We start from the raw sequence: 22,810 nt of genomic DNA, 5'->3' as shown, positions 1-22,810 counted from the left end.
CATAACTATCTCTTCCAATAGTTTAGGCTTGTTCCTCAGATTTTTGCATTGGGATATTTATATTTAAGATGTTTTTCTAAGGAAAGTCTTTTCTTTCCAAACTGCTAGTCTTAAACATGCAACTGGGTAAAATCCTATTACAAAGAGAGGTTCTGTTTAATAAAGCCATTCCAGGTGCTCAGAGAGGCCTCTAGAAACAGGGCTTTGTTGGTCTGATCGCAATGAGTTCTGGCCAGGAGATAATCTTGTATAATAAGATATTTTCCTGGTCCTTGTCCATTTTACACTGATTTGTTCATCAGGATAAGGTGGGAAGGAAATGGCTTAGCCTTGGGTTGTTTTCTATCAGAGGTCTTCTAAAACCTTACTTATCCCTGCCTACCCTCAATAGAACAATCCAGGCACCTAATGACATATAGAGCCTCCAAACTCTGAAGCTAGGCCATTGGTTTCCATCCTTCTTGCCAACAGGAACCTCTTTTATTTTTCAGCTCCGCTCACCCCTCTTTGTCTATCATGGACTTATAGTTTTTACAGTTGAATTCCAGAAAGGTACAATCCTACTTTCATGGAGTCCTAGTATTGGATATGTAAGATGAGGCCTTGTATGACTAGGAGATGGAAGAATGAGAGTGCTGTGGTATTTTGTACGCTTTCTTCCTTTCTGAAGTCAGAGCAATTTTATGTTTGGTAGATGTTGGTGTATGTTTGGGGACTAGACTGTGTTTTCATGTAATGTATCTATTTCAGCAACAGGAATTGGAAGTACCTTCAGAATGTTTATACACAAAAATATAATTAAGAGGTTGAAGTGTCACCAAGATATGAATATTGTTAATATTCAGTTTGTCATGCTTTTATCATTTTTTGAAAATTTATTTGATTTTGTTGTATAACCTCAACATAATGGAGTAAGTGGCGGGGGAGGGTCCAAAAAGTTCAATTTAATTTAAAATTAAGGATTTATGTGGATTCACATTAATTGAGAGGATACGTGGAAAACACTTTTTCATTTGATCTGTTTTGTCACAAAAGAACAAAAGTAAAGATAGTGGAACTTAATCCCTATACAACTGGCCATACATGGCCCTGAGAAAAGTCACCAATGATCTGAAAACAGTCACTTTGTTCATTTCCTTGTAGCTATGGAGGATACAAAACTGTATTCCAGTCCCAGTTAAAAAACAGGGTAGCTGAGAATAAAAACCAATTGCTGTTCTCTCATTGCTGTTTCTAATTTGTGCCATTACTATTTCCCTTTTCCTTCTTTCTTCCTCTCCTTCCTCCCCCCCTTTCCTCTTTCCCTTCCCTCCCCCATTCTTCCTCCCTTTTTAACTATTTGCAAAAAGTAGGAAGTCGTGTTCTCAGCAACTAGTTGCCCTAGAAATTTAGAGGGGAAGTTTGAAAAGCAGATGAGCAGTAGAAATTGCTCTGAAAGTACTTATGGATGAAGAAGCTCTGCAAAGTGACAAAAGGAACAAAACATCAGCAGTTTCTGGCTTGGACCATATTTCCTTTTTCTTTCAGTCTGTGAAGAACAGTGAGGAGAAAAAAGGTGAGAGACAAAGGAATTTGATATACCTAGTTTAAACCTGCTTAGTTTCTGATGAGCCCATTCTTCAGTGCTCTGCCTTGGGGAGAAATTGTAGTAAGCGTTTGACAGAGACAGTGATCTCTCTCCACGTCTTTACTTAAGGCACATGCCGTAGAAAGGCAACATCACTTTTAAAGCAACTGCTACAGGGATTATGAAATCAACTGGGGCAGGCACTGTTTCTCAAGCAGACTGTTTTGTACCCGCTACAGCAAAAGGGCAAAGGTCTTAACTCTGTGGAACTAGATTCTAAGATGCAATTTCTTCATTCCTTTAGCTCTTGCCATCTGTCACTGTTAACTCTGTGTCTATGTAGTTTGTCTCCCTACATAGCTTCTAAGTTCTTAGAGAGTGGACATTGGGTCTTATTGTGTGTCCCCTATGCCTGGAATAGGGCATAGGAGGGGTGGTCCAGAGCTGAGCTGACACATATGGTAACCACTAGCCTCATGAACTATTTAATTTAAAACTAAAATTAACTAAAGTTAAAAATTCATTTCCTCAGTTGCACTAGCCACATCTTAAGTACTCAGTAGTCACACATAGCTTGTGGTTATCATATTGGATAGGACACAGAGGGAACATTTCCATCATCATACAAAGTTCTCTTGGATAGCACTGGTATAAAACACCTGTGAGGTAATTAATCTACATATACTTTTTAAGGTCTGATTATTTTAAAGGCCTTGGATTTCTTTTTTCTTGTTGACTTATACTGATGTTTGTGTTAGGGATTTCAACATAGAGACCTTCAGGTGGGTTCTTGATACTAAATTACCATAGATGGTAAGAATAATGATTTTTCAGAGCTAAAGGAGACTTCCATAGCAGCACTGCTTTAAAATATGCAAAAACTGACTAGGAAAAAATTGCTGACATCTCGTATCTGATTTGCTTATTTCAAAGTGAAACACACCAGCCCACGGACACTGGAGAGCAGGGTGATGCTGAGAGAGAGGACCCTGCTAATTCAAAGGCCAAGGCAGCTTGGTAAATGCTTAGGTGCTTGTGTTTAACTACTGTGGAAATGGATTAACCTTGTGGCCACCTTACTCCTACAAGCTTCTCGTGCTTGTCTGGCCTTAGCAGACAAGCATGAGAAGCTTGTAGGAGTAATGTGGTTGAGCTGGAGTGGGAGTGAGGGAGGAAAAGGAGGTGTGAGGCTTTTGGGTAGGAAAGAAGCATCATAAACTAGAAATTCCATCCATAACCCTGGGTTCTAAAATTCTGGATTTGCCGTTTCCTAGTCATGTACTCTCAGTTAAGACCTTTTACTTCTCTAGGCCTCTATTTATAATGTCAGAAAAAAATTTAAAATGCCTTAGAATATGCAGTTAGGAACAAAGACTCTGGAGTCTGGTTTCCCTTTGCTTACTAGCTGTGTGAGGCAGGGCAAGTTACTTAACCACTCTGGGCTTTAGCTTTTTCATGTGTAATATGGGGATACTAATAGTACACAGGCTGTAGTGAGGATTAAATACATGAGTGTGTGCCCAGTGCTTAGGATGTTGCTGGCCATGTGGCCCACCATCCACAAGTGATAGCAGTGATGAGGATGAGGGTGCAGATGCTGGAGATGATGCAGAGGATGCATCATCATCATCATCATCATCCCCACCACTGACATCATCACCTCCTTCCTCTCTGGCAGTCTCAGTTTGTTTCCTAACTCACAGAAATAATACCACGAGCAAGACAGAGACATTCTCCCTTAAAATGCTGTATCTAGGGCTGGGCGTGGTGGTTCACGCCTATAATCCCAGCACTTTGGGAGGCTGAGACGGGCCAATCACTTGAGGTCAGGAGTTTGGGACCATCCTGGCCAACTTGGTGAAACGCCACCTCTACCAAAAATACAAAAAATTTGCCAGACGTGGTGGCAGCCATCTGTAATCCCAGGTACTCAGGAGGCTGAGGCAGGAAAATCACTGGAACCCTGGACGGGGAGGTTGCAGTGAGCCGAGATCCTGCCACTGCACTCTAGCCTGGGCAACAAGAACAAAACTCAATCTCAGAAAAAAAAAAGAAATACTGTGCTTAGGTAAGAGCAACACCATCTTAAAAGAGTTTATTAGAAACATGGGTTTACCCCCATACCAGATATGATTATTAGCTTAATTAATTTACACATGTAGTTAGCGGCCTCTCAAGTAGACAGAGCCTCAGAGATCATCAGGCAAGACCCTTCAGTGGCTTTATACTTGGACATAAATTTGTGCTTTCCAAAATAATATTTTCCATAAGCTGTCTATACCATGGGTCAGCAAGTTAGGAGATATTTTAGGAGTTATCTAGGAGATTTTTAGGATTATATGTTGCAATGACTCCACTCTGTTTGAAAGTCTAGTAGTATGCAAGTGGCCAGAGACACCATGTAAATGATGGGTGTGGTTGTGTTCCAACAAAACTTTATTTGCAGGAATAGGTGGTTTGTCCTGCAGGCTGTTACTTACCAGCATCTGCTCTATACCATAGACTTGTCATCTCTTAGCAGCTTCTTCTCTTTCACCTCTGCTGTCTTGCACAGCTTGGATAAACAGTCTGATTCTTCTTGGAGCCCTTCTTGAATTCTAACAGTTCCAGCTCAATTTTTCCTTTACCAGTAACTGTTTTTCAGTGTGCTGAAGGAGTAACAAAGGAGATCATCAGCTATGAGTGGCAGCAAGGAAAAGGTGGAAGCTGTCTTTGTATTTTCCCTTAAAAATTGTTCTATGCTTCCTCCATCTCCTAATAGATGTCAGCTTTCACCAGGAGAGCTCCATCTTATGTATGGGTCCACCTCACAGGTGCACCTGCCATGTACTTGCTACAACTCATCTCTTTGCCAAACTGGAGCCATAGAGAGGAGAGGAGGGGGTCTGGGAGAGCTGAGGTTCAGATCTGTTCTGCTGCTGAAAGGCTGGATGAGCTCAGGCAAGGCACTTTCTCTCATTGGATCTCACCTTTCTTTGTAAAATGAGGAGACTTGAACTCATCACAAAAGAGCCACCAAATTTTGATCAGTGTGACAATTTATTTGTACCTTACCTGAGTATGCCTACTGTCTTGCTGGTGTCTCTCAGTAAAAACACTGGCCTGGGGGTTCCTGCAATGTGCTGTAGAGTGGAGAACACTGCACTGCTAGTCAGAGGGAAGAGGCCAGGCTCAATGCCAACCTGATGCCAAAGAAGGATTGTGTGCTCACTGCAACATGAAAGAGCTTTCCCTCCAGCTTATGAGAGTGTGAGGGCAGGCTAGTGAACATTTCTACTTAAATTAGGACACAGGGTTGTGGAAAAACTAAGAGAATGTGTAATAACTCTGTGTGTTTTTAGGGAGAATGTGAGACTTTTTTTAGTGATTGAAATTGAGCAGTTATTATAGAACTAGTAATGTCATGAGCCTTTTATTCCCTTCAAGTGTGTAACCACAGATAATATTCCAGCATGCAACCTGATTGTAAAGGAAAGGAAAGGTTCTATCCAAAGGTTTCATCCATCTCTGAATTTTTATGCTGAGGGACACTTTGGTCTCGTAAGAGCCAAGGAACCGTAGCCATAAACAGAACTCCTGAGAAGAGCCTTGCATTAGTCATTGCAAGGTGAGTCGCTAGGTATTTACATGCCTTGTAAATGCTTTACTTGCTTTGGAAAAGTTGCTCAACTCTTGTCTGAGCCGAGAAAAGGTCAGCAGGTCATATCTACCTGTAGAGAGTGTCTGGCTTCTGGGATATACATGTCCTGGCAGTAAAACCCTCCCAGTCCAGTAAGTATTAATAAATAGATGTAGGCTTTGGTTATGCTGGAAATCCCTCTTAACTTTAATATTTCTGATCATAGCTTACTAGTGTGAACATGACTCTCCCCAGTAAAAAAGTTTCTTGAATCACATGTTTACCGCAGATCAGTGCATCTTTGTAATTTGTTAGGTCTATTTGCTTAAATTTTGTAATCTAAAAGTGATCCTTGTGAATGGAGAAAACTGTCACCCATATAAGTGTGAAGCCCGGGGTCATAGAAATACTTTATTTCACTTCTAGAAAGGCAATGTCCAAGTCTAGTTTCACATGTGTGTCGTAGGCTAAGTGCTCTGCTGGGAAGCAGGTGGCTCCCCAGGGGCCCAGGCAGAGCCCTTGTTCACTGGGTATATCTTTAGCCATGACAACCACAAATTTCTTCCTGGAAAAACACTTATGAGAGATATTAAATTAGAGATGAATTATTCTCTGTCTTAGATGATATTTCTCCCTCTTTGTTCTGCTTTTTGGTATATTATTTCTTGGTGTTATCTGTATATTGCATTATTTGCCTAAAGAGAAACTAAATGGTCAGTCTGCCTGATTCTGAATTAGTTGTAATTTGGCTAAAGCAGAGAAATACGCTATATGAAGTAAACATGCTATCCTACTCTGAAATTATGGAGGGAATTTTGGGATAAATTTGTAAACAGGTTCACCCTTAAGGAATCCGAAAGCAAAGGAAAAAATAGAAAATAATTTTTAAAAAGACTTATTCAACTGCTTAACTTGTGATGTATTTATTTAATTATATATATTTGAACACCATGTTCAAGGCATTGTGCCAGGACTAGGCCTTATGAGACTCTTGTAACATAGTGTTTGTTTTCATTTAATTTTTTGGAAAATTTATAAGTTGGAGAGCAATGAGGATCATGGGGAATGTGTGTATGTGTGTGTGTGTGTGTGTGTGTGTGTGTGTGTGTGTTCATGTGTGTGTAAGTCAGCGTTAGAAGAGATTCACTTAGTCCAGTACTCTCATTATATAAAAGATGAAGTTGAGGTGCAGGAAGGAAAGGTGACTTGCCCGAAGTCACATGGCCAGTGGGGTTAGAGGGAAGCCAATGCCTGGTTCTCTTAACTCCCGAGACAGTGCTCTTTACATTTGAAATGTTGCTTTCCTGGTCAAAGAACTGCAGAGTTCTTCTGCTCAGTACAGAGGACATTCTGGTTTGCAAATAATTACTCAAGTTTCTTGAATGAGGAAACGCAAAGGTGATTGCAAAAACCTAGAAGATAAATGAGGATACTGGAGACTAAGGTTGGGGAAGCAAAGGAACAAGGAACATAGCCCTTTGGCTCTTATCAGGGGCATGGGGTAGATGAGTAGGCAGGGATGGAAGGTGTGTCTCAGAGCCTGACGGGCTGTCTCTCCCTGGATAGCCTGGATGGCAATGGTAATGGTTCCTCGATGACAATCAAGTCAGAAGGGGAAGCAGTATGTGGCTACCTTTGATGAGCATCTTTTACCTGGATGATTTCAGGCTGGGGGAGGTGAAAGAACTGGTGGCTGTGAGATAAATTAGGAGATTTTGGCTCCACGTGAAAGCAACTTAAAGAAATTCTTAAACTCTTTCAACCTGCATGAAACCTTTCCACCTTTCTCTTGAAGAGACAAAGGTGTCCTTCTTCATATCTTCTTTCCTGAACCCTCTTAGAGACCTGAGCACCTTTCTGGCTGCTTTTGACATTCTCTGACTTTAACTCAGTTTTACTCAAAAATGTTCTTATCCAGGATAAATCCATAAGAAAGTTCCTCCTGAGTTGTTTAATTGGAGGGAAAAAAAAAAAAAGAAAAAAGAAAGTTCCTCTAGGAAAGCCTTATTATGGTGACAGAAGGGGGAGAAATGATACTTCAAGTTTACTGAATGCTTATGGTGTGCCAGGCACTATCCCGTGGGATTTATATATATTTTCTTGTTAATTATCAGAATAGCATTATGATTTCGGGTTTATGCCAGTTTTACACATTAGGAACAGTGGCACAGAAAGATACAGTAACCTGACTAAGGCCACACCACAAGTCAGTGGTGAGCCTGGACTGGCACTCAGGTGTGGCCTTGGATCCTGAGCTGGGAACTAGTGCATATACTGCTTCTCACTCTTAAGCTTCCATCCTTTGGAGAAGGAGGAGTGCAGGTGTGGACAGAAGGTTGAAGCCTAGACCATCACAAATATACTGTTGCAACATATTTCTCCTCCATTTCTACTTGTTTCCCTTTCTAGGACCCCCATGATGAGGAATGGGGGTTGATGGAGAGACATATTCAAAAGATTTATATTCAAAGAAGCAACCAAGATTCAGAAAGATGGGATTGATGAATTTTTACTTCACCCTGGGAGGCAGCGTAGTGCAGTGAAAGGTGACAGCTCATGCATCAGATATACCTGGGTTTTGAATATCAGTTCTGTCTGTGTCATGGTGCCAAGCCTGTGTCTCACCTGTAATGTAGATGTGACTCCTATCTCATGGGATGTCTATGCAGATTGAATGACGTCATAACATTGATAAAATTGCCAGCTTGGTTTCCCTTTTTCTTCCCCACAGTATGGCTCATTCCCTGCAAGGTCAGGGGATAAGCCATACTGAAGCGTTTATGGAGACCTGAGGTCAAGCAGAGGGACATTATTTCTGATTTTCAACCCAAGTAGAAATCCGTCTCGGGTCAAAATTTATAACGAGTCACATAAGTCAGAAGTAGTGGTTGCAGACGCAACAACTGCACTAGGAGCTTTGACTATAAAATGCCTTAAAAATTGACCAGCATAAAAAGAGTGGAAAAGAAAATCAGAGTGTGAGGCTGGGCGCGGTGGCTCACGCCTATAATCCCAGCACTTTGAGAGGCTGAGGCAAATGGATCATAAGGTCAGGAGTTCGAGACCAGTCTGGCCAGTATGATGCAACCCCTTCTGTACTAAAAAATTAGCTGGACATGGTGAGTCTGTAGTCCCAGCTACTCGGGAGGCTAAGGCAGGAGAATCTCTGGAACCTGGGAGGTGGCGGTTACAGTGAGCTGAGATCACATCACTGCATTCCAGCCTGGGTGACAGAGCAAGACTTCGTTTCCAAAAAAAAAGAAAGAGAGAAAGAAAGAAAGAAAGAGAGAAAAAGAGAGAGAGAGAGCGAGAGAGAGAGAGAAAGGAAAAGAAAGAAAGAAAGAGAAAAAGAAAGAAAGAGAAAAAGAAAGAAAGAAAGAAGAAAGAAAGGAAAGAAAAGAAAGAAAGAAAGAAAGAAGAAAGAAAGAAAGAAAGAAAGAAAGAAAGAAAGAAAGAAAGAAAGAAAGAAAGAAAGAAAGAAAGAGAAAATCAGAGTGTGACATGTGGCATGGGTAGTCTGACTTTAACAATATTAGAAATTGGAAGGAAGGAAATTTGCTCATACGGTCTGCTCTTGTAGGGTGGGGAGCACCTGCTAAGTTGATAGGGTGCAGCCTTGGGAGGTGAAAGAAGGGAATACTCTGTGTACAGGTGAAAAAGCAAACCTGCTCATTGGGAGATATGTGGAGTGAGGCAGCATGGCTCAGGAGGGAAGCTGTGCAGAGGGAAGGACCTTGTGGGCCTGGTTTTGCTCATCTTGATGATAAAGGTATTGGATTCAAATATCTGTAATGTCTCTTTTAATCAAAATCCTTTCCTTTGGATATGCAAAGACTGAAACTTGCAGTTGAAGACAACCTACAACCAACCCCCTTCTGTGTTTTAGGATTGAAATTCAAATACTAAGTTAAAGTGCAGACCAGCTGGCTTGGTGGTAGAACCTCTTATTAGCGTAACTTTGATGTCCCAATCTGAATGTGAAGACTGTTCTTTGGGAAAATAACACTGCTTAACAACCAAGACATAATTTGCTTAGTGTACTTATTTATATATTGAACCAAGCTGTATTTTAGGACTTGAGTTTCTGGTGATAACATTTTTTATTTCTTCCATTCTATCCCTTACTCACAATATACTACCTAAGCAAAACAAATCATAACATCATCCTTTTTCCCTAGCAAGACAGCAAAAATGGCTTTACTCAATAACAGCCCAGTTCAGAGTTCTATGTTGTTATGAATTCCAACAACAGGTTTAGAAAAAAAATGTTTCCTTCCTTTCCCAAATGTGATTGCTCTTTTAGGATTGGTCAAATGTGGGAGAATTTGTCTTATTGGGGGTCATGAACAAAACCCGTCTCCCAGACTCACAACCTTGCAGGCTTCTCCCTCTTTCTAGGTAAGCAGTAAGGGCCAGTCCAATAGTGGGAATAGATTTGCAATGCAGTGCAATTGTGGAAGTGGAATTACATGTTTCTTATACAAAGATTTCCTAGAGGTTTCAGTGGTTAGGTGACAGAGGTTGAGCAACTGGAAGCTATGCTGTGGATATATTTGAATAATATTAATAAACTCTTCAAGCAGGTTTCAGGAATGGCTTAATAAACTTTCATCTGAATTATTAAAACCACCATATGCAGTGTTCAGAAATGAACAAATAAAGTGTATTAGGAATGATATGTTACATTAGCACTTTGCCACTTCAGTTTTGCTTAAAACGAAGTTATTGAAATGAAGCTACTACTGACATATGCAAGATCAGGAGGTAATTTGTGATGCAGAGATGACATAAAATGGGATTACTACAATATACATTCTTAACCTTACAAGAAAGCTCCTTCTTCTACCATTATTTTCACTGTCTACTTTTCTTTAACAAAAACTGATATGCTTCCTGAGTGCTATGTCCTGTTCTAAGTTTTTATAAATATTAACTTAATTTTCATAACCCTATAAGGAAGGCCACTATTATACCAGTTTTACTGGGGAAACTGAGGTAATGAAGAGTAACTTGCCAAAGGTCACATAGCTAGGAAGTAGCAGTGCCAGATTTTGAAGTCAGGCACTGATGACACTGTCCCTTAATGATAAGAATCTGAATTTTCCAATAAATTACTTGGTGCTAGAAAGGTTTAACTTTTTGTGGTTGATTAAAAAAAAACTGTGCTTAACCAAGAAAAAAAATTATTTACCTTAGTGAAGGTCAGCTTATTCTGAAATAAAACGCCTACAAAATTGTCATCAGCAGTGAATTTTCCTATGTAGAAGTCACTCAGATTTCCTACTTGTTCATAAATTGTTTGAAATAGAAAAATTCTAAAGCCAGGCAACCAATGGCTGAAGGCTCTGCAAGGCTGTTTTAGGAAATAAAGGCTGTTTTAAGTAAGTCAGAGGTGATGGAGTCCTTCTAATCTGAACTCACATGTTTAACTTGGTGTTTTTCTCAGGACCAGACAGCAGTGGCAATAGCATCAGCGGCTGCTGCAACCAAAGAACCTTCCCCTCCTTTGCCAGGTAGACTTTTTGACTAAAAATTCCAGACAGTCATCCTGTCTGTCAGCCCAAATTTCCTATGGGAAGTAGGCTTGAAGTGTAAACACCAGGAAGCCAGGCTGAAGGGGGCAGATTATTCCCTTTAAGAGACTGCTGTGTCCTAGCGTTCCAGCTCTGGGCTGACAGTCGCAGTCATTTTCCAGCAGCAGGGTTGGACTGTTCTCCCCCCCTCTCCCCCACCCCACTACCTTTTCTGTCTCTGAGTCCAGGAATGCCATTTCCAGTAGACAGCACCTTTTTCTTTAACCTCTTAGGGTGTTTGAGGATTATAAAGCACACAAAATTGTTTGCAGGAGAAAAGCCTCTTATGGTTGTATCCTAAAAAGCATTATCTCACACACAAGATGGCCAGAAACATGGCCTTCGCCCTTGGGAGTCAGAGACTGTGATTCTCCTCAGAACCACCCTCTAGTTACTTTATTCTGTAGCCTTTAGGGTGAAGCTATTTAATTATTATTTTTTGAGACAAAGTCTTGCCCTGTTGCCCAGGCTGAAGCGCAGTGGCATGATCTCGGCTGACTGCAATCTCTACCTCCCAGGTTTAAGCAATTTGCCTGCCTCGGCCTCCTGAGTAGCTGGGACCACAATGCCCAGCTAATTTTTGTATTTTTAGTAGAGACAGGGTTTCACCATGTTGGCCAGGCTGGTCTCAAACTCCTGACCTCAAATGATGTGCCTGCCTTGGCCTCCCAAAGTGCTGGGATTACAGGTGTGAACCACTGCACCCAGCCTTAGGTATTTATTTTTTAAATGTATATTTCACTCTATAGTTTAACTAACAGCTTTTAAATTTAAGCTGTTTGGGATAGTGAAAAGCCAGTCAGCATTTCCCCCACGTAGAACTCAAATACAAATAGAAAAAAAAAAATCTCTAAAAATATATGTCCTTGAGTCAGCCTAGTCAGGTATTATGTAAGCAGATTTTGCAGAGGAAGAGGAATTTCTAGAATTCTGCTGATGTTCTTCATGAGTAGTTGGTGGTTAACATTGCACTGTATGTATAGAATTTGACATATTAGGCTTATTGATGGCGTGTCAGATTTTAACAAATAGATGAATTCAAATTATAAGTAAAAAAAAAAAAAACCTCTTACTCTATTTATCAAATCTGAGACACAATTAATTGTGAGACATACCACTCTTTTATACACCGCTAAGGAGAAAAAGAAAACACTAAAACCAAACTGTGATAAGGCATTGATCTGGAGGGTCTTAGAATTAGTAAATATGGTGATCTTTCAGCCACAGTCTCACCTTTTTCCCATAGAGTCTGACAACATGATTCTAATGCCACTGTTCAGTTCTCAGTTTTCCTCTGCTTGGCCTATTGGCAGCAATCGACACTCTTGTTTCCCTTTTCCTTGAAATACTTTCTTCCCTGTGCCTCCAAACACCACATTGTCTGATTTTCCTCCTCCATCTTGGGCTGTTTCTTCTCTCTCTCTGCGGCTGGTTCCTCCTCCTTTTTCTGACCTCTAAACAGTGGAGAGCTGCAGGACTCAGTGCTTGCACCTCTTTTCCATTTACATGCTCTCCCTCCCTTGGTGACCCACGACCCAAGTACCATCTATCTGCTGTTCATTCCCAAAGGAATTGGGAATGAACCTATTCCAGCCTGGACCTTTTGCCTGAACTCACAATAAAATATGCTTCTGCCTGCTTGACAGACCCAGCTGTCTAACAGGCATCTCATGCTTAAGATGTCTAACTCCAAATTCCAAACCATACCTCCACATCAACTGCCCATCACAGAAAATGGTTCCCTGCTTTCCACTTGCTTAACCTTAGCATCCTTGATTCCGTTATTACATTCTTGCCCAATATTTGACTCATTAGCAAATGCTATCTGCCAGCTTTCCTTCAAAATATGTGCAGAAGTCTACCATTTCCCATCGCCTCCATGGCCACCACCTTGGACCAGACCACTATCACGTCCTTGCTGGGTTACTGCTGTGGCCTCTAACTGGTTGCTCCATTTTTATCTGTGCCCCCTTCAGTTTTTTCTTGACACAACAGCTGGAATGATACTGCTTAAATGTAAAGTCAGATAGTGTTATTTCTCTTCCCAAGGTCTCCAGGGCATTGTTGACAAAAAGAGGCTCTCATTCATTCATCCAAAGATATTTGTGGTATTCCTCTGATAGGTGCTGGGGATACTGGTAGTCAATTGAATTCAGAGTAGCAGCTTAAAGGCCGGATGTAATCTGTACTCTCCCAACTCCAGTTTTCTCTCACTCTGTGACTCCTACCAGCCCCTCTGCCTGACCCACTTGCTCCAGCCTTGCCAGCCTTCCTGCTCCTCCTTGTCCATTCCAACACCCTTCCTGCCATTGAACCTGCTGCTCCCTTTGCCGAGAACCCTCTTTCTGCAGCTGTCTGCACAGCTTTTGCTCCATTGAGGGCGTCTACCTCTGTGAGGCTTCTCTTAGATGTGGCAACCCCATCACCTCCTACCTTATCCTCTTTCCCTGCTTTATTTTTCTCCTTAGCTCCTCTCCCTATCTAACAGTTTATGTTTTATCACTTCCCCGCAATAGAACGTAGCCTTCACAAAGAAAGGGATTTTGTTTCACTTGACATTTGTTCACTGTCATGTCTCCTGCACGTAGAAAAGTGTCTGGCACAAAGTATATGCTCAATAAATTTTTGTTGAATGAATAAACTAACAGCTTCAGGTATTTGTGACAGCTTCAAACAGACTAAGACAAGGAGGAAGGAGGGATATTTTTGTTTTGTTTTGTTTTGTCCAGTGGAATGAAATAAAATGCTATTCATTTTCCTCACAGTATCAGTGAGATCTCTTCCATTTGGAAAATTGTCTATTGTTTTGATAGTTTATCATTGGAACATGTTGTCCATTTACTTCAAGAGATCTTTGTACAGTGTTTTTTTTTCTTCTTCTTTTTTTTTCTTAGTAGTCCCCAAGGTTCATCTGAGCTTACGGTGATTGTCTATTAAACCTTCAACCACAAAGTGATAAATTCTGCTTCACAAATAATTTTTTGCCCCTAAAGTAAAATCTAAACAGATCTTTCTTTTACACCTCAATTAGGGAAGGAGTATTTTTAACCTGAGGGATACAAAGTTCCCAGCACTAATGAAGCAGTTTCTTGTGTATTGGATGCACTGGAAGTTACAACTGTTGGTATACAAATTTTTAACCACTCTATAGTATACTGGTTACTATGAAACACAGGTACATGTGGGTATGTTGCTTTTAGGAGCACTTACTCTGTTATCAGGTCAGAGAGACCACACCTTGGACAGCTGATCTCACCAAAAGGATTCTGCTGCAGTAGGAGAATCTAGAACTTTCCTGCTTGTGAGCTCTGGCCTCTAAAGTGGATGTAGTGGATCACTCAATAGGAAGAGGGCACTGGCAGGGGGAGAGGCCTTTATACAAGAGCTAGGTCCCTGGGAGCCCAGGTTCCACCCATTGGTGAACATAGAACACCACAGAACCATTGTCCTTTCTTCTCATTATTGTAGAGACTGGAGATCTGGCAGGGCCACAAGGCTAGGGTATGTGTGGGCATGTGGCCACTCAGGTTGTCAGTGGCTTCTGTTATAGAAGCTAATGAGATGACAAATGGTGAGGAGGCTCAGTCAGGAGGGCATTGTTGACAAAAAAAGGCTCTCATTCATTCATCCAAAGATATTTGTGGTATTCCTCTGATAGGTGCTGGGGATACTGGTAGTCAAAGCAGTGTGGGCTTGGACTTGGCTTCAAAGGCATCTTTGATGACATGACCATTGTATGTGGAACATCGGTTCCAGTAATGCTAAAGCCAGGCTTTTATTCCAATTCTGACTTTTGCATATGTTGCTTTGTATATTTGCTGTATGTGCTGTGGCCGTCTTTGTCCCTGTATCCGCAGCTTGTAAGGTTATGGACACAGTGTGTGCTTATCAGGAGCATATCTTTTGTGGAGGCTTGTGGAGGTATTAGAAGGGAGGTTGTCTTGAGTTCATGTCTCCCATCTTCCATGTGTACATCTCAGGTGACTGCTGTGTGTGTGGTGAGAAACTGGCACAGGGATGACTGTGGAGTCATCTGTCCTGGGAGGAGTTTGTATATTAATTGCCTCCCTGGGAGTTTCTCATTATTTGTCCCTTCACACCCCTCTTTCTAGAAGAATAATGAGAACTGACATTACATGTAACAGGATTTATTGGGAGTGCTTGAATCCTTTTATATGATGAGTTTGGTACTATCAAAAAGTTTATAAACATATCTCTTAGATGCACCCGTTCTGCACAAAGCCTGGTTGTGCAGCATGAAACTGAGTGCTATGGTTGTGTGGTTCCGGGCAGCCTTTGTTTCCTTCAGCTTTGTCCTGACTGTCCTTCATACCTCTTCCAAGGAAGGCTTTGATATGGGTTCTTAGTGATGACATTCATTTCAGATATTTGTCTCCAAAAGGAAAACAGCCTTAATATTTTCTCTAATTATAAAGGTCAATTCGAGTTTTTATTAAAAGAAGGAACTCATTTTTGCATCCTGAAGCTGACATTCAGCTTTTAAAAAGTGAGCTTTAAATTAGGTTTGTCTCCCAGATAATATTTAATTCAAGGTTTTATAATGCACTGGAAATTGCCATGTCTTCTGTAATAACCCAGTTTACCAGCTCATACCTCTGTTCTTGCGCTCTCTTGCTGGGGATCAGGTCAGTGTCAGCTCACTTGGAAGAACCCATGGAGTACTGCTGTGAAGCCCTGCATGTGGCAGAGGTGGTAGCAGCAGCATTTTTCCTTCCACATTTACCCTTCTGTGGATGACTTCAGCGATCTCCTAACATGTACGTGTGAGATTCCAAGAAACACGGGAAGCCGGGAGTCTGGTTCTTGGCTTCATTGTTCAGCACCAATAATCCCGGTGTTAAAACCTGTGTTTGTACAGAACTCTTCCCATCTTTTAGGTTCATTAGTCCAATGACTCTTGTTTAGGCAGAAATGGAGGGGCAGGAGAAGGAGAGCCAAAGTGTACTGAGGTGCTACCCTAGGAGTCTATAATACTTGATACCATTAATCTCCTTAACCACTCTAACAGATAAGAGGTGGTGTTTCTATTTTACTTAAGTGAATGCTGAATTCTGAGAGGTTGCCATTTGCCCAGGGTCACACAACTAACAAGTCACAGAGCTGGAGTTTGAAACCATGTCTTGTGACTATGACTGATGATCTTCCCACTGCCTGATCCTTCCCATCCTCATGCTTTTCTCCAGGAGCAGGGCCACCTTATCAGACAGCTCCTGACTAGTACAGGCTTGGGTATATAGAGCTTGACTCCTTTGATGACCTCCCCAGAAACTTCATCCATTCTCCAGAGCTCCAGGATCTGGCACCACAGGAAAAAGCAATGTTGGCAGATCGTGGTGGCTCACACCTGTAATCCCAGCATTTTTGTAGGCCAAGGCAGGTGGATCACTTGAGGCCAGGAGTTTGAGACCAGTCTGACCAACATGGTGAAACCCCATCTCTACTAAAAATACAAAAATTAGCTGGGCATGGTGCACACCTATAGCTCTACCTACTTGGGAGCCTGAGGCCGGAGAATCCCTTGAACCCAGGAGGCAGAGGTTGCAGTGAGCCAAGATCGCACTACTGCACTCTAGCCTAGTGACCGAGAGAGACTCTGCCTCAAAAAAAAAAAAAAGAAGAAAAGTAATGTCATGTTCTGTGCCCGTCTATCAGCCGTTCAGTGGATTGAGGGTTGTGTTACTTTTCAATGTAAGAAAAAAGACACTTGGCACCATATCCAGTTAAACAATTTAGATCAATCCAACACATAGCTACTGTCACCAATCTTGGCGAAAACTCTGGGAACTCCGATGGGACAGATGACTGGGCATCCTGCCAAGCAGAGAGGTGGTCTCCATGTCACTTACTGTCATTTCACATTGAGGTTAATAATTGGGGTGGGAACTTTCATTGTCTTTTGAGTATGGTTTCTTTTCTTTTAATAAAATGCTTTTCTAAATGTTTATGCTATTTGACAGTCCTACCCAAGTTCTCTTTAAATTGCTGTAATTGCAGGGGTTGGTGAACTACAGCCCATGGGCCATATCCAGCCTACTTTCTTTTGTAAATCAAGTTTTATTAGAACACAGCCACATTCATTTGTGTTGTTGGTGGCTACTTTCATGCTACAGCAGAGTTGAGGAGTGATGACAGAGATTGTCTGGTTCTCAAAGTGTCAAATATTTACTGTTGTCCTTACAGGAAAAGTCTGCTGAATTCACTCTTTCTCTCTTTCTTTTAGGGTATCATAGTTTTAAAGAAAAGAAATAAAGGGCACGGTGGCTCACACCTGTAATCCCAGCACTTAGGGAGGCTGAGGTGGGCGGGTCACTTGGGGTCAGGAGTTTGAGACCAACCTGGCCAACACAGTGAAACCCCAGCTCTACTAAAAATGCAAAAATTAGCCAGGCATGATAGCGTGCACCTGTAGTCCCAGTTACTAGGGAGGCTGAGGTGTGAGAATCTCTTGAACTCAGGAGGTAGAGGCTGCAGTGAGCTGAGATCACAAAAAAAAAAAGAAATAAAGTACCGGGGGAAACTGTTCCCGTGTCTATTAGGTGGTGCAAAAGTTACTGTGGTCTTTGCCATTTCAGTGACAAAAAAACCACGATGACTTCTTTTTTGTTTGTTTGTTTTTTGAGACAGAATTTTACTCTGTTGCTTAGGCTGGAGTGCAGCGACGCAACCCTGGCTCACTGCAACCTCTGCCTTTCAGGTTCAAGCAATTCTCCTGTCTCAGCCTGCCAAGTAGCTGGGATTACAGGTGTGCACCACCACGCCTGGCTAATTTTTTGTATTTTTAGTAAAGACAGGGTTTCGCCATGTTGGCCAGGCTGGTCTCAAACTCCTAGATCGAGGGATCCACCCATCTCAGCTTCCTAAAGAATTACAGGCATACGCCACCGGCCCAGCCTGTGATTACTTTTGCACCAACATATACTTGGTCAGCGATAACAGACCAGGAGGCAGCACACACACTGTGGCCAGCCTGGAGTGCATTCATCCTAGGCTGGATGGCCATGTCCGAGGAGCGTCATTCTGGCAAATAGTAATGTTCCTCGACTACCTCACATTCCCTATTAACCACAATTGAGGCACCACTAACTGGGTGAGTGACCTTGCACTAGTCACCGAACCCTCTACATGAGATTTCCTTACCAACAAAATTAAACACTTAACCACCTAATCATGTGTGTTTAAAAGTATATATTAAACACGTCTTATATATGTGTATGTTTTATATGTGTATGTGATATAGATAGTTTAAAAAAGAATAGCAAAATAAATCCCAAATAAAAATAATAAAATGAAAAGAAAACCCATTTCTTCACTGTCCAGCCTAGGAAACAGAACTTTATGAATACCTTTGAAATCCCTTCTGTGCCCCTTCCTCTCCCTCCCCAAAGAGGTGACTATCTCAGTTTGGCAAATCATCCTCCTGCTTTTTTCTGCAGTTGATTGTTTTCTTTTGTCGAACACCTTTTCCTAAACAAAGAAGGCATTCAAGGTCCCAGACTGGTCTCCTCACTGGGGTTTTATGATAACTTGCTAGGCTAAAAGGTTGGTATCCCCTGAGGGAGTCGTTCATTTATCTTTGATTTATCAATTCCACAGTGGGAGAGGACAGCGGTGAAGAACATTGGCAGCCCCAGCCCGTTCATGGAGTTGATGATGTTTTCATAGTAGAGAATCTAGTTGAGAGAGAGAACAAGATGAAACCTGATTTGTAGGCCTTAAATTTAGCTTCCAGTCCATTTTAGTTTATGGGAAATCTCATTGTTTCTATTCTTTGTGGGTTTTTTTTTTTTTTCCTTTTTTTTCTTTATCTTGTGGCTTAAAAAAAGGATAAATACAGTACTGGGTTTTGGAAGAGGGACTTGTTGTTAAACTTAAACCTTTTAAACTCTGTAATTACTTTGTAAAGGCTGTGTATTTGCATCTGAAATGCATTGAGCCTTAAGTTTTAGTGCTGGTATATGGAGCTTTCATAATGATGGGAGTACTTCCAAAAATAAATTAACTCTATAGAAAATGTTAATCAGCTTATCCCCAGTGACCCCAGTGAGTTTTTCCATTGTACACATGAAAAAATGGACATGACAGTTAGAGGTTTGCCCAAAGCCACTATCATTGGCATTATGAAGATTTAAGCAATAGTCCTACTTACCAGAAAACGCAGTCATGTTTTCATGTAAGACACTGCGGGCCTTAGTCAAATTGACCTAAATTAAGATTCAGGGACTAACAAGCCTTTTGGTGTTTGGAAGAGTCTACCACATTAACCACAAATAGCTGGCTTATTCCTTAAAGCTACCTGCAGGGTTTTAAATCGGATATGGGTTTTCTGAGGAGTCTATTTTGCTTGAAATCAAAACCTCTATATCTGACTAAACATTGCTCAGAAAATTGAAAAGCAGTTGGTTCAAGTAACTTCATGCTGCCAGGGAAAACTGTGTGAGAAGTACAGTAATGACTCAATTTGTGGCAGTCTATTTTTTTAGTTTTTATGTTTTGTGGTATTCTACTTTTTTTCTTTTGAACATAGAGTCTCTCTCTCTCACCCAGGCTGAAGTGCAGCTGTGTAATCTCAGTTCACTGCAACCTCCACCTCTGGGGCTCAAGCGATCCTCCCATGTCAGCCTCCCCAGTAGCTGGGACTACAGACCTATGCCACCACACACAGCTAATTTGTGTATTTTTTGTAGAAATGGGTTTTCGCCATGTTGCCCAGGCTAGTTTCAAAGTCCTGGGCTCCAGCGATCCATCTGTCGCAGCCTCCCAAAGTGCTGCATTACAGGTGTGAGCTACCCTGCCCAGCCGGAATTCTATGTTTATGGTTGAGAAGAGAACAGCCTTCTACTAGGAACTTATTTTTGAAGACCATTTTCAGTGGATTGGTTCAGGATGTGTATACAGTCTTCCACATCATCTGCCTCAATAGGATTGATGGCAGAGGAGGAATGCATGTTGAGGAGCCACAGGGTCCTTCATTTTTACAGAAACTTTTAGAATTATTATTGTTTTTATTGGCAATAATTGATAGCTCATTTTACTAATATTTTCCTGAACAACTGATGGATGCAAAAAAAGATTTTTTTTTTTTCTAGGAAAACTTTGATTAAAAAATCAGGACAGTAAGTCCCTCTTTATTCTTCTCTTTCCTTTTCTCTCCTAAGCCCCACTTGGGAACTTGAACCTATTTTTTTTATTGAGTAGTAAATATTTTTAAGACATGGTTAACTATAACAGCTATGTTATCAGGGCAGGTGAGGATGGCCTCATTCAAAGACATGTTAGAGGTGATCCATCACCTTGAAGGAGTGTGGTATATGGAGCTTTTGTAATGATGGGAGTACTTGCAAAAATAAATTAGGAAGACTGGTCAGGAGTTGGAGACCAGCCTGGCCAACATGATGAAACCCTATCTCTACTAAAAATACAAAAATTAGCTGGATGTAGTGGTGGGTGCCTGTAATCCCAGCTACTTGGGAGGCTGAGGCAGGAGAATCCCTTGAAACTGGGAGGCTTAGGTTGCAGTGAGCCGAGATTGCGCTCCAGCCTGCCAACAAGAGCAAAACACCATCTCAAAAAACAAAACAAACCCCAAAACATGACATTGATTCAGACAACTCACTCACCTGTTGTAACCAGAGCCCTTACTATAAGGGTGATATATGCACCCCATGTGTAAATCCTGGCAAAGCCAATGTGTAATTGCAGAGAGAAGATGCCGTAAAGAGAGGGACACCAAAGTGAGCTACTCAGGGAGAGCCTCCCCTCACAAAGGGTTGGTGCCAGGTGCTTATCCTGAGTTTTTGGATCTTGAGATTTGATTTTTGCATTTCACCAATTTCATCTGTGCATCAGATCTGGGGACCATAAATGCACTCACTGGGTTTTCAAGTGACTGATGAGCCAGAATGACAATATATTGAATCATTGGGGATAGCTGTCTGTCAGAATAATATCCTTGACCAGAATAGCTGGTCAAGGGATTCATGGTCTTTTATAAGCCAAAGCATTTCTTCCCTCTTGGAAGGTATTATCAATATTGTCACATTTTATAGTGGTGACACATACAGGATTTGAATTACAAACCTGGTGAGTTGGGTTCAATAACCGACTTACCTACGTTTGTGATATTGGACCAGTAGCCTACATTTTCTAAGTGTTTTTTTTTCTTACCTGTGTAATTGGAATATTAATGCTTTATAAAGATGTTCAGTGGGCCAATGCCTTAACATAATACCTGGAAGATAATAGCTACTATTATTATACTGTCCTTTTGGCTGTTGTCTTCATTATAATTATGCAAGTCAAGTTGGAAGACTGAATAATGAATTAGAAAATTGCTTGTTGAACATGAATTTAAGCACAAGTTAGGCGTTCTTCAGGAATGCTTCTATTGGCCTGGAACAGCTGGGCACACTGTCAGTTGATATAAAGGACACCATTCCCAGAATTTGAACACCTTTTACCTAGACAATGACAAAGTCCTTTGCAGTTTTAATCTGCAGCTTCCCTTTTTCCAAATGTCATGAAGTCACCATGTTTTTAGATGGGAGCCTCTAACTTACTTGGTTACTGTTATCTTTAGTACAGTAGTCCTGCCTTATCCACAGTTTAGCTTTCCAAGGTTTCAGTTGCCTGTGGTCCACTGTGGTCCGAAAGTACTAAATCGAAAATTCCAGAAATAAACAATTCATAATTTTTAGATTATGCACTATTCTGAGTAATGTGATCAAATCTCACACTGTCCTGTACCATCCTGCTCTGTCCCACTGGGGAAGGGAATCATCCCTTTGTCCAGCATATTCATGCTAGAGACCTCAGCTGCCTGTGAATCACTTAGTAGCCATCTAGGTTATCAGATTGACTGTTGTGGTACTGGTACTGCAGTGCCTGTGTTCAAGTCACCCTTATTTTACTTAATAATGGCTCAAAGCTCAAGAGGAGTGATGCTGACAATTTGGATATGCCAGTGGCTATGAAGTACATCTTTTAAGTGAAAAGATGAAAGTTCCCAACTTAATAAGAAAAGTAAATTGTATGATGAGGTTGCTAAGAGCTACAAGTAAAAGGAATCTATCTATGACATTGTGCAGAAGGAAAAAGAAATTCATGTATAGCGTATAGGGCTCTGTACCATCTGTGGCTTCAGGCAGCCACTGGGGATCTTGGAGCTTTTCCACCCCACCTCTCTCCTCCAACAGGGGTGGATTACTATAGTAACAGAGGAATAACTGTGAATACCCTATATGGGTTTGGCTTCCAAAACATTTGGGGCTGATGTATTATAGTTCCATGATCCCTCCTTCTTCTGGTTTCACACTCAGGAAGTGTAATTTGTATGAGGGTACCCAGCTAGTCCACAAGATGAGCTGCTTGTGCTAAGTGCTTAAGGGAGGCAATGCATTCCTTTGATATACAGTGATAGGAAAGCACCCCTCTTCTAGTTCATTCATTAAAGCAGAGCTGCCTTACAAAAGGAGCTTCCCTTACAAGTCCTTATTTGTTTTTTATTTTATTTTTTCTCTGGTGTAGGTATCGACATCCTGAAGCTTGTAGCAGCCCAAGTGGGAAGCCAGTGGAAAGATATCTATCAGTTTCTCTGCAATGCCAGTGAGAGGGAGGTTGCTGCTTTCTCCAACGGGTACACAGCTGACCACGAGCGGGCCTACGCGGCTCTGCAGCACTGGACCATCCGGGGCCCCGAGGCCAGCCTCGCCCAGCTGATTAGCGCCCTGCGCCAGCACCGGAGAAACGATGTTGTGGAGAAGATTCGTGGGCTGATGGAAGACACCACCCAGGTAATGGAGCCCTGGTTGTGTGTCTTTACCACTGACTGATTGCCTCTGTATTTCAAATTTTGTCAGTTATATGGGAACAAAGAAAAAGAACATATTCGGAGGATAGGCACACAAACACACACGCACACATGCACACACCCGCACACACACACGCCTTACTTTCTAGTAGAGGGGTTCTCAGTGTCCATCCATTAGAATCATCTAGAGAACTTTAAAAAAATACTGATACTCGAACCCTATC

General features: G+C 41.5%; 1 protein-coding gene across 2 annotated transcripts in view; it reads left to right on the top strand.

Moving 5' to 3' along the window:
* Positions 1–22,810, top strand: part of TNFRSF21 (TNF receptor superfamily member 21) — a 73,240-nt gene that overhangs the window by 28,325 nt on the left and 22,105 nt on the right. For both annotated transcript variants that reach the window (XM_017505163.1, XM_017505162.1), the window contains exon 4: positions 22,304–22,569. In XM_017505163.1, coding sequence (XP_017360652.1) covers positions 22,304–22,569 — 266 coding nt within the window. The remainder of the gene's footprint in view (positions 1–22,303; positions 22,570–22,810) is intronic.

This window comes from Cebus imitator, unplaced genomic scaffold, assembly GCF_001604975.1.
Source record: "Cebus imitator isolate Cc_AM_T3 unplaced genomic scaffold, Cebus_imitator-1.0 Scaffold334, whole genome shotgun sequence".
Lineage (NCBI taxonomy): Eukaryota > Metazoa > Chordata > Mammalia > Primates > Cebidae > Cebus > Cebus imitator.
The sequence above is the reverse complement of the archived record's forward strand: the minus strand, read 5'-3'. Positions and strand labels throughout refer to the sequence as shown.